This window comes from Sinocyclocheilus anshuiensis, unplaced genomic scaffold (assembly GCF_001515605.1).
Source record: "Sinocyclocheilus anshuiensis isolate Anshui unplaced genomic scaffold, SAMN03320099.WGS_v1.1 scaffold2310, whole genome shotgun sequence".
Lineage (NCBI taxonomy): Eukaryota > Metazoa > Chordata > Actinopteri > Cypriniformes > Cyprinidae > Sinocyclocheilus > Sinocyclocheilus anshuiensis.
This window is the reverse complement of record NW_015557685.1, coordinates 190,659-205,672: the sequence shown is the minus strand read 5'-3', so window position 1 is coordinate 205,672 and position 15,014 is coordinate 190,659. Positions and strand designations below refer to the sequence as shown.

Here is a 15,014-nt window from a genome sequence, read left to right as displayed (position 1 = left end):
GCGTTATAATTTTCAAAATAGTAATTAGAGTATAGTTACAAGCCGAGGTCTCTATATGTTACTGCCGCGTTACATTGCTGACAGAATGCAGTGTTTTATAATCTGGAGATTGTTAAAAGTATGTAGCACACGCACTGTCGAGTCAAGTGCCAGTGGATTAGAGACCTGCTCCCGTGAGACCCGACGCAACAGAGTGTGGCGCGGGACAAGATGGGCGAGTGCTGGTGCGGGCGGGTAGACACTCGCGTGTGTGCGGGATGCGGGAGAATAAAAGGATTCACGGGACTCCCGCAAAATAGAAATATCTAAACATAAAATATCTAAAACAAATAAATTGTTATTCATCTATTGCCAACATGAAACATGAACTAATATAAAATATAAACAATTAGCAGGTGCAAGCGTATGCAGTTTCTATTTAACGTGTTTGCCACGTGTTTGCAGCATTGAGCAATGTAGTCCTCTCATTATAACACACGAATTGTAGACATTATGAAAGATTCATTATGCATATATTTATTGTGTTATAACAGAGATTTGTGAGATTGCGATGAACTGAGATGTCTTTTAGAGATTATAAATGCAGCGCTCTTTGCCGGCATTCTGCCATGCCAAACCATGCATGCAGCAGCCGCTTGCTTTATTTAAAAATAGCAGTGTTCTGTGAATGTTGATGCTTTAATAACAAATATTTATTGGGAGCGTGTATGCTGGGATTTCATAAATTAAAAAAAATTAAAAAGTAACGTAACTAGTAATGTAACTAATTACTTTTGAAAGGAGTAATCAGTAATTTGATTACATTTTCAGAGTAACTTGCCCAACACTGGTCATCAAAGTACTGCGAGAGCTATAAGAGAGCGCGGACGTCTCCTTGTGCTTTCTCTCGCCGTACTTTGATGTCTACACCGATCGATCTTCAAGTTGAATACACCTCTTTACACACGTGACCGAGTGTAATCGCAGCCTCTGCGATTGAAAAATCGTGTTTTTTTCATATCGCGATATTATCGCAAATGCAATTAATCGTTCAGCCCTACTGCAAACCACACCTGTGTTTCTCTGCTCTGGAGTTGATGGATGTTCAGGGCTTCCAGAGGCCCTGCCTCTACCTAGTAAGGTGGGTTTTTCCAGCTTGCCCGTGGTGGTGCCAAGTTTCGAAGGGTCCAGCTGGCACAAGCAAAGCCCTTTGTTTTACTGCGCTTTGCATTCAGCCCCAGTCGCACAATGTTTTGTCACTGGCCTGAGTAGGTATGCGATGGCAATGACCTTGGCAAAAGAGCGAGGTGACAAACGCTATATTGTGCGAGCTGTAATTGTTGCCTGTGCATGTAGATACTGCATCATGATAGTTTTATTCTCATTCAACAATGCTGAACGTCTCAATACGTGCTTTGAATTCTCCATGCTTTCTGACATTTGCTGTTGTGTTTTTGAACAGCAGGGCACATCTGCAGAGTTTGACGAACTTCTTGAGAGACCACAAGTACCTTATTGGCCAGCTTTCTCACAGAGACCTTCCGTTGGTTGCCCTCTCCAACAGGAACAGAGGGCGATTTATGAATATTCATGCAGCTGTCCTTGGTTACTAAAAGCAGTGCTTAAATCTACATAATTTGTGTTTAAGTGCCTTTCAGATGGCCTTTTCCTTTTTTGACACTCTCAAGAAAAGGAGCCATACTTAGTAATCAAGCTGCCATTGTACGACGAATCCTACACTGTTAAAAATTTCCTGTAGAAATTACAGTAACTTACTGCAAGCATGATCAGCCTTGGAATAGAAGAAGTCAAGCCTGGTCTTTGCATCTGCCAGAGTTGTTGTGACCTACACACACAAAAACACAGTTTTTCTAAGTGTCAGTTATAGCAATCATTATTTTAAGTGGGCCATCAACAACAGGACTTATTATTTTGCGTTTAATTAAACCAACAAATAACCCCTAAAATTACACTGACATAAAACGTGTAACAAAAAAGCAGGAATATTGTACATACATTTGCAGCTGCGAGGTGTGTGCGTCTTCCTTTTCTTCTTCTTCTTCTTCTTCTTTCTCCAAGCAGAAAAAAAAGCCTTTCTGTCATTGGTCAGGTTTCGCGCTCATTTTTGTTTACTGTATTTGGATTTACAGTAAATGAAAAATACTGTATTTTAATGGCGCCAAGAGGATATTTCCCATAATGCAACTTTAAAATACAGTAACGTACTGTTTAACTGTTTTACAGTAAAGTACAGTTCATATTACAGTTAAATACTGTGTAATTTACAGAAATCGCTAACAGTCGAAAAGCTACTCCGATGTTCTGGCTAAAAGCAGCCAAAGGCTGTTTTAAATCACTTGTGTCAGTGTCCAGTCACATAAAGCCTGAATGAAGTGAAATTGTGCATTGTCAAAGCTTTGGAGAAAATACAAAGGTGTTGAAATGCTTTTATTTTAGATTTATCATCTATGTATAGTTGTTTGTCTGCATTGATAATATACAATGTATTTCACATTATTCTGTGGAACTGTTAGTGCCCCGACTGTTTGTGTCTCTCCTGGCTTGCCGTAGAGAGGTTGTCATTGGTGAGCTGCTCTTTTGAGAGCTTCAGGGCTGTTTTAATGAATGGGTATCTGGCAATAGGCCTTTTCTTTGTACACAGAGCCTAGCTAAAGTGCATTGTGTTGTATTGTTTACAGAGCATTTCCTATTATTATTAATGCGAGCGCATGTGAATGTCAATGAAAACCTTTAAACAGCCCAGTCTGAAATACGCTGTTTTACTTATTTGTAGGGATGTAATGATTCACTTAACTCACGATTCGATTCACGGTTTTGATATCACGATTCGGTTCGATTCACGGGGTTTTTTTTACAAAATGAGATTTAAGACAAATTATAAATTAGATGTCAACCACTGCATTTTAATCATGATCCAAACAAAGATGCTGCATACCTGCAACATGAGCAGTTTTTAATCTAAATTACATTGTATAATTTTGAAATTTGAAGCAAATTTCAGTTTTGTGATACTATGCATAAAAAATATCTGCAGAGGAGCTGAATGAGACACAGATTCACTCTCTGCCAGCAGGTGGCACTTAAAGCGTTTCCTTGGATTCTGCTGTAAACAAAGCAGCGCTGCACTTATGAACTTTAATATGCATTATATAGAGGCAAGAGGAAATGAAAAAATAAATGACAGTAAGTTCCCCTCAGACATACATTCATATAAAACTCCTACCCCTAATTGAATCACGATTTGTTTCGCATCTCAACCGATTTGAATAGTCACATATTTAAATCGATTTTCAACCAGCTCGCGGTTAATCGTTACATCCCTACTTATTTGGGATGAATATTTTAGTTTTTCCTAAATGAGGGGCATTTAAGGAGGCGGTCAGCAGTCCTTCCCTTGCTCAGTCTTTTTATTTTAAAATGGCAGTATAATTGCACACCTGAACTAAACAGTGAGATTTATTCAGTCACTATTGAACTTAATGCAATAGTAGCAGCTCTGTCTTGATCAACTTGTTTTATTAAACTAAAGAATGTGATAAAACTTTAAATATATTTATTAAATAAATATTTTACTATCGTTATTATTATTATTTAATTACTTAAAATGTTTTATGTGGTATTTTTAGTGCACGGAACATCTCATCTGAAATGTTTAATTTTAGCCTTTTCTCCAATGTTGGGAGACTGGGAAAGGGGGAAACTGGGAAAAGTATCGGCACAATGCACCAGGGGCAACCATTCTGCACTTACAATAGGACATTGTCTCGCTTTGAGAGAACACCATTGCACTCCAGGCCTCTTGGGTGCTGAAGTTTGTGCTGGCAGCGGTGTCCCTACTCTACATTCCTCTATCTCCTATCTGTCCGTTCCTGTCCTCCTCCTCTCCTCTCAGTCTGGGCCGGCAATCTCCCAGCAGCGGTGGTCGCACAGGACCCTGCTTCCAAGCTGACGCCTGCTAACCGCTGCTGGCTCTTTGTGGGCAACAATGGCAGGCCAGGCCCCAGCCTGAGGCCTAGACAAACCCATCGACAACAAAGGGGGCCTGTGAATCGGAGGCCCAGTGGGCAGCCGGTGCAGGAGGAATAAAGCAGGTCAGGGCCAGATTAAGAGTGCTGAGGGGAACACAGCGCAGGGCTAACGGGTGCATGCCAGCTCAAAAGGCACTACTGAGAGAGACGGAGGGAGGGAGGCTGCAGACAATGGGCAGTTTAAGGAGGAGGTGGGGGGATAGTTGGAGGATGAGCGTTTGTAATTAGAGATGCCGCCATTGCTGCCTCAGCTGATTCCTTAGCTGTGCACACCTTCAGGGTCTCATCATCGTAATGCATGCAAAAGCTAAGCTGGAAGGGCTTGTTGGGAACGATTCCATTGTGTATGCATTCCCCCTCCCTTGTTTTTTGTCCTTGTCCATATGCTTAGTTTGGTTTGATGAGAATTTTCTGCAGGAAATTGTAGGGAGGGGCTGATTGGAAGTGGAGTTTTCACACTATTTAATGGAAAACTCAAAAGATAATATGGTTTGGTTTTCTCAGCACAATTAAGGCCTCTTTATTAGCAGTACATTGAAATGATAATTCTTGGCTGAAACCAACATTTGTGAAGCCTTAAATGCTAATTTAACACTTACTTTGTTTGGAATAATGAAACAAATTCTGTTTGTATTACTATAGTTTCACTTTTCACTTGTTCTTCGTTCAGGCAGCCTTACAAATAGCATCTACAACTTTTTAAAAGGTATTGTATAATTTTTTTTAAACTCGAATCGATGTAACAAAGGAGTTTTGGCTAATAAAATCACTATAAATCTTGTTAGGAATATGCAGGGTTTTTTTCAGGAAAGTTGGCAGGTTGTTAAGTAACAGATTTTTGTCTTCTCAAATGAGAGACAGTCTTCTCATGTATTAGATGAGATGTTGCACTGAATGGCCCCACATGGGAAAATATTCTTTATTAATACGCAAAATCAAGAGAGTGATCGCTTCAGATTATAGGGACTTGTACAACTAGGAAACACAAATATGAAATGGTTTTCCATTTTTTTTTGTTCTGCTGTTAGGCGTTAAGGATTTCTGTTCACATTTTTGTCTGAAATATCATTGCATCCCTGCTTTATATGAGAGAGAGAGGGAAGAATAGTTCAGTTTAGAAGGCAGCAGGACAGGAAGGAAATGCAGGCATTGCTGCTGGGACAAGCCCAGAGTACATATTGACATTTTCTTACCTTGTAGATGAAAACACAAAGCACACAACAGATGTGAGCTTATTGGCCCTCAGAAGTTTTTTTTGCATCTTTTATCTGATACTGGTTTTACAGCTGCAGGGCAAACTGAAGTCATGCCTCCTCGTAGGAAACGGTTTAAGATGGAATGCCGTGGGAGAGCAGAAGAGAGTCTTGACGCTGTGAGGCCTGCACGAGTTACGCGCAATGCCGTTTCCTCGGTCAATCGGTTTTCTTTCCTTTTCTAGTATTGATTGGGGAATTTTTTTATTTTTTTTTGAATGGATGAGTCATGAAATATAAGCTTCTTAAAGCATTATCTATCAGTGCAGGCTATGCTTCTAGTGTGAGAGAGAGCTCAAAAGAGCCATTGTGTCCTGCAGACTGCAGCTTGTCAATTGCAGGCCAGCAGATGGTTTGTACATGTTCGCATATTAAACACAACCAAGTCTGCATTTAGGGAAATGAGCGGTAAAAGGCCAAAGTGCCGCAGAAAGTCTTGGAGGGCACATGCTGATGCACAAGGACTGATGGTGGTTGGCTGTTCACAAACAATCCATCAGTGATCAGGGAATGTGCAGGCCGGTGACCTTTCCTAGCTGTCAGATTGTCTTATACATGCAGACTGCCCACAAAACAATACCAGAACTCTGCTTTCTATTCATGCACAGTGTCTGGATGAGACTTGATACTGACTGTAGTTTAATAAAATGGCTTGTTTTGCATGAGACAGGCATTGTTTGATCATCTTTTCAATCCATCTAGCAAAAGAAAACGCAACATTGTCTTTGAGCGTCATTCTTTTGTGCATCACGTGTTTGTGAGGCATATTTGCTTTCTTTTATAGCATCTGCACAAAGACAAGAACAGCTCAAGAATTACAATGTTGTGCGCTCGGCGTACCGCACACTGTTTTGGAGAAGCATGCTTTCTCTATTGAGCAGGCGAATGAAAACGTATGCATATTCAGCTTGCTTTTTTAGATGCAATAGAAGAAAACCTTAAACAGAAATAACAATGAAAGGATATCCCCCGCCTCTCTTTCCACACCGCACGGTTTCACTTCAAGTGCATCTGCTTTTATCTCAAGCAGGACATCTGGTTGTGCTTACGGCCTGTCCAAAAGTGCGATTCATCTCCTCCTTTTCGCCCCATTCGCCTTCAAATTCATCCGCCTCTCCGGCTTGTTTTCAGCCTTCGCTGGGTGAATTATCCGAGAATAAAGGCTCTTCAGCCGGGCCTAGTTTGCATCAGATGCTAAATTGTTGGTTTTGAACTACTCGGCGCTGTATGATTAGCCCAGCTTTAATTTCCCCCCTTCAATTCACTCACAATGCACACGGCTCGGTCTAATGGAGACCACATACTCCTCTCCGGGTCTTATCTGCTATTTCCATGGATGTCAGACCTGCTGCTCTGCGCTAGCCCGCTGAAAGGGACACTGATTGAGCCCTGCGTGCCTCTTTCTCGAGCTTCACAATTCGGTGGATCAGAAATCAATTATGTGTGATCGTGACAAATGACTCGGGGGGGCTGCTGTTTGAGGGACATCACAAATGAATCAATCATACCTTTATCAGGGCAGATAGAAGCCCCTGTGCACGCTCTGAATGTGTGTGCCTGTGCATATGCATGTCTGTTGTGTGCAGATATATGGGTGGGGGGAGCTAGGATGCTGATGCGGTGTTAACCATATTGCTGCTGGGACAGATGGAAGATGGAGAGAAGGGGAGGGAAAGGGCGGGAGGGGGGAGGCTCTAGTGCATGCGGTGTTGGCCCGGTGCCTACCGTACAGGACCCCGTTTGGCCTCCACGGCTGATTAGAGGTTAATGGTTTAAGAGTATGTGAGGACTCGGCCGTGATTGGTTGAAAAGCTCTCGAGTGGGCGTGTCAGAGGGGTGGCAGATGGCGTGGATAGAGTGAGGCTATGAGTAAATGAATGAAAGAGGGGGACTCCTCTCCTGTTCCCTGATCAGTGGCCATTGCAGTGGTGTGAGCTCCCCTATACGCCTCCCTCCCCAACAGATGGCCATTGGAGCTCAGTGGCTAAAATGACTCCTAAAGCCCAGGCTGGATGAGTGTGCATTAGCGGGCATCGCCAGCAGATTAATTATGACTGTTACACATACACCGAGAATCGTAACTTGGCCGGCTGACTCTGTTGTGTCGTGATGATGCCACGAAGCTTGGCGCCGCGATTAGAGGCGGACCAATTTGGGGTAATTTCCTGAGAGAAAATAGTCTCCTGTCATATAGACGGTGACACGGAAGCCCGCAATCCTTTCCCAGGGATGCGGTACTCGCATACTTCACCCAAACTCTGTTTTATTGTCTAAATGTGTAAGAACATCCATTTGAAGTTAAGGTTTTTGTTTGCATCTCATGTTTGATCAAAGGAAGCACATCTGTTTTTAGCACTTTTTCTGCCGTTAGAGTTTGGTTTGATGTTCTAGTTTCTTCTACTTTGTCACTCACCTAGTTTCCTTTGCTGGCAGTTTAAAGTTCACGTTGCTAAGAGTTTGGCTAACGTTTGTCATTGTTTTTTAGGCTATTCTGTTATTGCTATTTAAAGTAAACTTTGGTGGTGATATGGCATAAAAAACCTCTTCCATCTTATAATAATCGTTTCAATTCTATGAGAATAGCAATATCTAGGCCTACACCTTAACTATAACAATAACATCACAGAAGAACATTGACAGCCAATCAGAATCCACCTGACGTTAAAGAATGAGCATTTAAACCAACAGACAACATAACTGTAGCACACACTTAATAAACAGATTGTTTTAACGTGCGTTGGTATGGACGCTAATTAGGCTTGCTGCGATAGTTGGCGGTGATACCGGTGTTAAGCCGAAACACCGGTTACGTCACTTGCCCACCGCGGCACTGCCCGTCACCGTCGTTTTGATTTTATAGTAATAAAAATCATTTAGTTCAGTTAAACAACAGACACTACAATTAAAAACTGAAATCGACTGCTCAATGCAGCGTGCCGAACGACAGTCGCACCACAGATCAGATTTCATTTATCACATGAAGTGAGTCGAGCTGACCGACAAGAAGAGTGAGGTGAGAGAGACAAGATGATAGTGGATGATTAAATTTCTAAATGAAATGCAAAAGCACCTGTTTGACAATATTTTGGATTTTGAAAAGCCTGTTGACTTCTGCCTTTTATCTAAGGTGATTTTGGAAGTTTTTTTTAACATTTCTTTCTTATTTAATTGGTTCCACAATGTTTGCTGATTTTTATTTTATTTAAACTTTGTGTAATTTATTTTATTTGACATCAAGGTGTATGCCGTGCCTCCAAGCTTTCTTATTTGCTTTGCTAATAAACATTCTACGTTTCTTATTTATTTGGTTCAACAGTGTTTGCTTATTTTCAGTTTTGTAGTTTTGAACTTTGTTCAAGTTATTTGTTATTTTATATTAGGCATAGCCTATAGCATGGTGTATTTTTATTTGTTTTGTTAATAAAAGTTCTATGATTTTTATATAGGCTAAGTGAGTTTGACGTTGTATTTTGTTGTTGCTTGAATTGATACCGAATTGCCACAAATTTTAAAGTGAAAGTAAAATGCGCACCCGGCCTTTATAAGCTATTTAAAAGTGAAGGAAAGCGAGAAAAAGAAGGAACCATGGGCGTAGCTTGTGCGATAGCATAGCGATTTAAGAATTGTACTAAATATTTATTTATAACGTTTTTTCTATGAAGTAAATACATGAATTGTATGTGAATTGTAAGTGAATATGTAAAAGTTAATACATTTTAAATTGTTATTGTAAATAAATTAATCAATCAAAACAAACTTAACGTCTCCCTCAATCTCATTTGCGTAAGAATTGTCACGTGATGATTCTGCATTTTGGTGGATAATAGACTTAACGGTAATGCTTGCCTGTTGTGTGGAATAAAATGATGTTCCGCGTTTTTAACAACATACACGAACTGCAGAGAAATCTGGAGACAACGAAAAACTCAGATGAAGATATTAATGCCATGCTTAATGATTCCGGACCCGGACAATCAGATAAAGGTGATCCACAGGACGCAGCCGGTTTAGCCACACACTACTTTTATGCCGACCATTTACATCCAAATGTTATTTAATTTTCACAGAACACAACCTTTAAATAGATTTTAGAATATAAACTGTTTATCGTCTATTCAATAAGACTAAATTAAAAGTCCAACAAATGTCTGTTTTAAAAACAGTGGATGAGTAATTCACTCCTTGATTTGCTTAATAAAAGCCTCCTTTGAGATCGTTTTGACAGACATGTTTATTGTGCATTTTAAACGTGTTTATTGCAAAGTTTAGTGTGACAAAATAGAAGCGCAGCTGTAATTCGTGGGCAATGTATGTGGTTACCATGACAACCTCACGCACTTGCCACTGCTCTATGTGAATGTGAATATTTACTATAGCAAAACTAAAATGTGTTTAAAAGTACGTCTGACCAAATCCACCGGTTCGGTTTGGCCCCCCCAAACTCAAACGTCAAGCTACACCTATGGAAGGAACCCCCTACCCCACCCCACTGTGATACCAGTATTATTGGTGTTGTTACACGTCGATTAACCGGTGGGGAAATTTTCTCACCATCACAACCCTAACGCTAATATAGTTATGGTTAAAGTTATTGTTCTTCGTGTGAATGGACCTTAAACCTTCTGTACCAGAACCTTAATGGACCTTAAACCTTCTGTACCATTGGTGTGAATGGACCTTAAACCTTCTGTACAATTTAGCAGGCCTCTGAAAAATGACGAAAGCATCTGTTGTGCCTGGTGTGGACACAGCAGACACGCTCAATAGTTTCTTTGTGTGGTCAGAATGACTGATATTAACTACAGCAGTGTCATTATTTCTTCTAAACACGTTGCATGGCTCATTTTGACTGACAACAGCACTCCATCTGCTTATGACATCCATCCTCGCTCCATTTCCCAGCACAGTTCATCTTTCTCTCTCGTCCCCCTTCCTCTCACCCAGGTAGAAAATGATCGAAAAGCCTCTAAAGGTGGGGGGAGGGTCCGATCTATGTTCACACCATGATGGAGGTTAGCCTGAAAAGAGCAGTTGTGGAGAGCATGGTGGAGCAGCATTCAGTGCTGCATCTGAGCAACAAAAGGCCTGGTGGAGAGGGGGGTTGGGGGAGCTAGCGATATGAGAGAGAGAATAAAAAGACAAGGAGGGCTCTTCATGTCCATCAGTAGCAGATGCATGCTCTCTTCAATGCAACCCTTGTCACATGAGCCTATGGGCTTATCTGCTTTTCCATAACCTCACCGACGGACCATGTCATAGATGCCCGTCATGGCCGATCCTAACACACGTCGTTCAGAAATCTACTGTCACTGATCAGCACATTTTGTAATAGCTGTGCTTACTAAGGCTATTGTTGTTGTTGTTATTATTATTATTGGTACTATTACAATATTTAAACACAACCTGAAATGTGAGCATTAAATTTCAGTGTATAAGTGTGACTATTTGTACTGTGGACATGAATGAGACTCTTATTCTCTCGGTTTTATATTTCCCTGTTTTTCTGTCTCTTACTCCTTATTATGAACATAAAAGCCCCAAGTCATCCCTCTGCAAAAGCCAATTCTGTATCTGATAAAAGATGACACATAGGAGGAATGGACTCGGACAGCACAGGACAGCAGAATGACTCCTCTTAAAAGCAGCTGGGAAATGTACTTATTTCAGCCACCATTACCGTTAAACATTATCATTGTAGGGAGGCTCGCTCGGCTCCATTTGATACTGGGTGGGATGTGTCCTTCATGTGATTAATGCGACTCGGCCGTTGGAAAGATCAAGCAAACTGATGGTGATAGCCAGTTCAAATTCAGGCCTGTTTAGTCTCATCTGTAGTTTTTCCAGTCCAAGATAATGCATGATCTGATAATGCAAAGGTTCACATGAAGGCGCCCTCATTGCCTGGGGCATTTTTGAAATGTAAAACAATTCAGTCTTTGCATATGTTGTGGTAGGCAAGATGATCCATTGTTTGCCTTGCAAACGTGTATTAGGCCTAACACGTTTGAAGTTTTTGCCAAAAAAAAAAAAATGACCATAAAACCCGTCCATACGTCATGTTTTGAAAACAGGATCAGTCTTATAGCATGCTTGCAATCGATGCCTCAGAGCTGCGCTAACTTCATAAAGAAATGCCAGTTGCAGCACGACGAAAACGCATGGTTTGATCATTCTTGCCGTAGTCCTTAAAAGAAAAATGAACCTTATAAATGCACTCCCTTCTTACACACTCCTGTGGACATTTGTCTCTCTAACCAAATTCACTTTGAACACCGCATTGTGCCAAAAGTAATTTGCAACACATAGGGGCACTCCCTCTCCTTTTCTGTCTTTTATCAAAATGAAAACAGACATCACCATAAACTCCCCTTAATCAGATGACTGTGTTGTGTTGGCTGTGCCTGAAAGGGTTTGGCAGTAAATTGGACGTCGGATTTCTTTTCTCCAAAATCTCGGGGCTGAGGAGGGGGCCGACTTCTCAGAAGAACTCGTCTGGAAAAGCCTTTTGTGGGATTTGGCAAGGGAACAGCCGACTTTGCACATGCTTATTAGGCACCCCTGTCGCACCAGCCGAACCCTATAATTAATTGTGATGTGTGTGGTTGTCTGTTTCCCTGCACATGTGTGTGTATATATGTGGGCACATGTAAAGACACCTTCTAGCTCTGGTGCAGTGTGTTCTGGTCACGGAGGCTTTATTCGTGAGCTGGACACATTTCTGGGCATATGGGGTGGTAACGAATGAGACTTGCCCTGCCTGTTCCTGTCGACAGCCTGTTCCTTGAATCATTTCAGCTGTTGACTCTGCAAGGATACATGGGATCCTGATTCTGTCACTTGTAAGCATGCATAGAGATTTGAGATTCAAATGATCTCTGAACCCATGTAGTTTCCTGGGCATTGTGATGAATGGCTCTATTGCAATGGTTTAGAGTGATCCAGTAATTCTAGTCCCCCCACCCCCTACCTTTGGCTTCCATTATTAATAATTTAGGAGTCAAAGTGAAGAATGAGCCATCCTATTGGCCACAAAGACATGTGTACAGTCTTTCTTCCTTCATGCTTTTAGTTCTTTGGTCCAAATAATCGTCTAATGTTATCATCTCCAAAAAAAGGCTTTAGACTGGTATCTTCATATATTTTGGGAATTTTGAGTAAAGTTATGGATTTTTAATGACATTTTAAGTGCCAATTTCCTATTGGGCTCTACTGTAGCATGATCTACTAGGATTTGGAGATAGCACTCTGCAGTTGGATAGCATCTCACATATCTTGCGGTTTGGTAACCACTAGCTACAAAACTAGTCTGTTGTACAGTCAAACAATCAGATGTGGATTTGGTAGCAACCTAATTTGCCTTTAGCCATTCCTGGTTACCAATCTTGACTTACAACCTCCAGATCCATTTACGTTCACGCAGTTAGCAAGAGAGAATGGTTTAGGACCAATGAGAGACATATGCTACTCAAATGACATCAAATGTCATTATTAACTTCAGCTTTTCCTCTCTGCTTCTTCCTGTGCAGGTTTTCACCTCAGTGGCACAGTCACAGAGCCGGCAACGCAATCCGAGCCAGAGACGACACATAAGGTAGCCATCAGCTTCGACCGCTGTAAGATCACGTCAGTAACATGCGGCTGTGGCAACCGAGACATCTTCTATTGCGCGCACGTGGTGGCGCTGTCCTTATATCGCATCCGCAAACCCGAGCAAGTCAAACTGCGGCTGCCCATCTCAGAGACACTCTTCCAGATGAACAGAGACCAGCTGCAAAAGCTGGTGCAGTACCTTATCACAGCCCATCACACGGAAGTGCTGCCCACCGCCCAAAAACTGGCAGATGAAATCCTATCCTCCAACTCTGAGATCAACCAAGTACATGGTGAGCAGCATAAACAAAGAGTCACATGACAACTATTCCTTTTCCACAGGCAAATGTTCCATAGAGTTCCCCCCATTTGAAAGCTTTATTCAACACATTGTGCAAAAATAAATACCACCTCTTCCTGATCGTTTATCCAAGGAGCCTCTGAAACCAGGAAGTCCATCCTCTTGCCCTCTGACCTTGTTTTAAATAGGAATGAAGGGGTCAGGCAGAAGCCCCTTATCAATGTTTAATCAGTGGCTACACTTTGAATCCGGAATGTGCAGAATGTGTTAACCTGCCAAGATGTTGTATCAAAAGTGCAATGGACACCTACGCTGGAGGCCTGCTTATACAAGGACACACAACACCTTCTGTTTATAGCAGTTTGCACCTCACTAGCCCATTGCAGGCATTAAGTACACTAATAATTTACTATTATGCTGAACAGGGTTACAGTCTACCGCAATCTAAAGCATTACAACAAGCACTCTTATTTCAAAGCACTTTACATCCAGCACAGTTGGCTCCATAGATACCCTGTACATTGTAGATACGTGCGTAGTAAATAACTCCAATGAGTATGTCACACACTGATGATAATCTACTGTATGAAAGTTATTATTGCTCCCCTAAGTCCACCCAAGCCTTTTAAGAGCTAATCTCTAACTCAAGATGGATCTTCTTATCATATAACACATGCCAAGGACAGGGAAACGTGCAAGCGATGCAAAATCAACCGTTCCGCTTCCATATATAGCGTTTATATATGTTTAATACCCACAGGGGGACCCAAAGGGGGCCAATAGGCAGATCAACTCTCTGTGCAGTCTGTATATGAAGCAGCTTCATGGTGTCTTTAAGTGGAATTCAATAGGGCTGAATGTGCTGATGCGTTTTGTTCTGGAATGGGGGGTTGTAAACCTAAAGTGCATCGACATATTGGAAATACAGTAAGACCTTCCTCAGATAAAGTGATTGTCTCTAATGCATTTGGCTTTTCTACCCTTTTTTTCTTTTGCAAATCACAGTGGCAATGGGAAGCAATCTTTTAAGAATCAAACTTTGATAGCTATGATTTGACTCACCTCAGTGGTATTATCAGTTTATAATGGTAAAAAAAAAGGGTATTCTGCCAAAAGGAAGTGATATGTTTTGTGGGGGGGGGGTTGCAAACCTAAAGTGCATCGACATATTGGAAATACAGTAAGACCTTCCTCAGATAAAGTGATTGTCTCTAATGCATTTGGCTTTTCTACCCTTTTTTTCTTTTGCAAATCACAGTGGCAATGGGAAGCAATCTTTTAAGAATCAAACTTTGATAGCTATGATTTGACTCACCTCAGTGGTATTATCAGTTTATAATGGTAAAAAAAAAGGGTATTCTGCCAAAAGGAAGTGATATTATTGATTCCGGCTGTGGTTTAGAGTAAGCAGGCTCAGGAACTGCTGTTTTTCAAAGTGTTGATGTGCACAAGCAGATTTTTTTCTGTCTATTGTTGAATTGCATAAGCTTGTAACCCAAGCTTCTACTCTGTTTTTCTACAGATAAATGATATGTGTTATTGCTGAAAGTATCCAAAGTTAACCGGGTGTATTTCTCTCCTAGGGGCCCCGGATCCCACAGCAGGGGCCAGTATTGATGATGAGAACTGCTGGCACCTGGACGAGGAGCAAGTGAGGGAACAGGTCAAGCAGTTCCTCTCTCAGGGAGGATACTATGGCTCAGGCAAGCAGCTCAACTCCATGTTTGCCAAGGTGAGACACTCTCGCTTTGTGTGTGTGTGTGTGTGTGTGTGTGTGTGTGTGTGTGTGAAATGCTCAGTGCGAAATGTGCTATTATGGTGAATTACGGGCCCATGAAATCC

The 15,014-nt window shown here is 41.5% G+C and overlaps 1 protein-coding gene across 1 annotated transcript in view; it reads left to right on the top strand.

The window, feature by feature from the left end:
* Positions 1 to 15,014, top strand: part of LOC107679324 (zinc finger SWIM domain-containing protein 5-like) — a 50,249-nt gene that overhangs the window by 22,988 nt on the left and 12,247 nt on the right. Inside the window, exons 2-3 of the mRNA XM_016474844.1 lie at positions 12,808 to 13,164; positions 14,756 to 14,904. Coding sequence (XP_016330330.1) covers positions 12,808 to 13,164; positions 14,756 to 14,904 — 506 coding nt within the window. The remainder of the gene's footprint in view (positions 1 to 12,807; positions 13,165 to 14,755; positions 14,905 to 15,014) is intronic.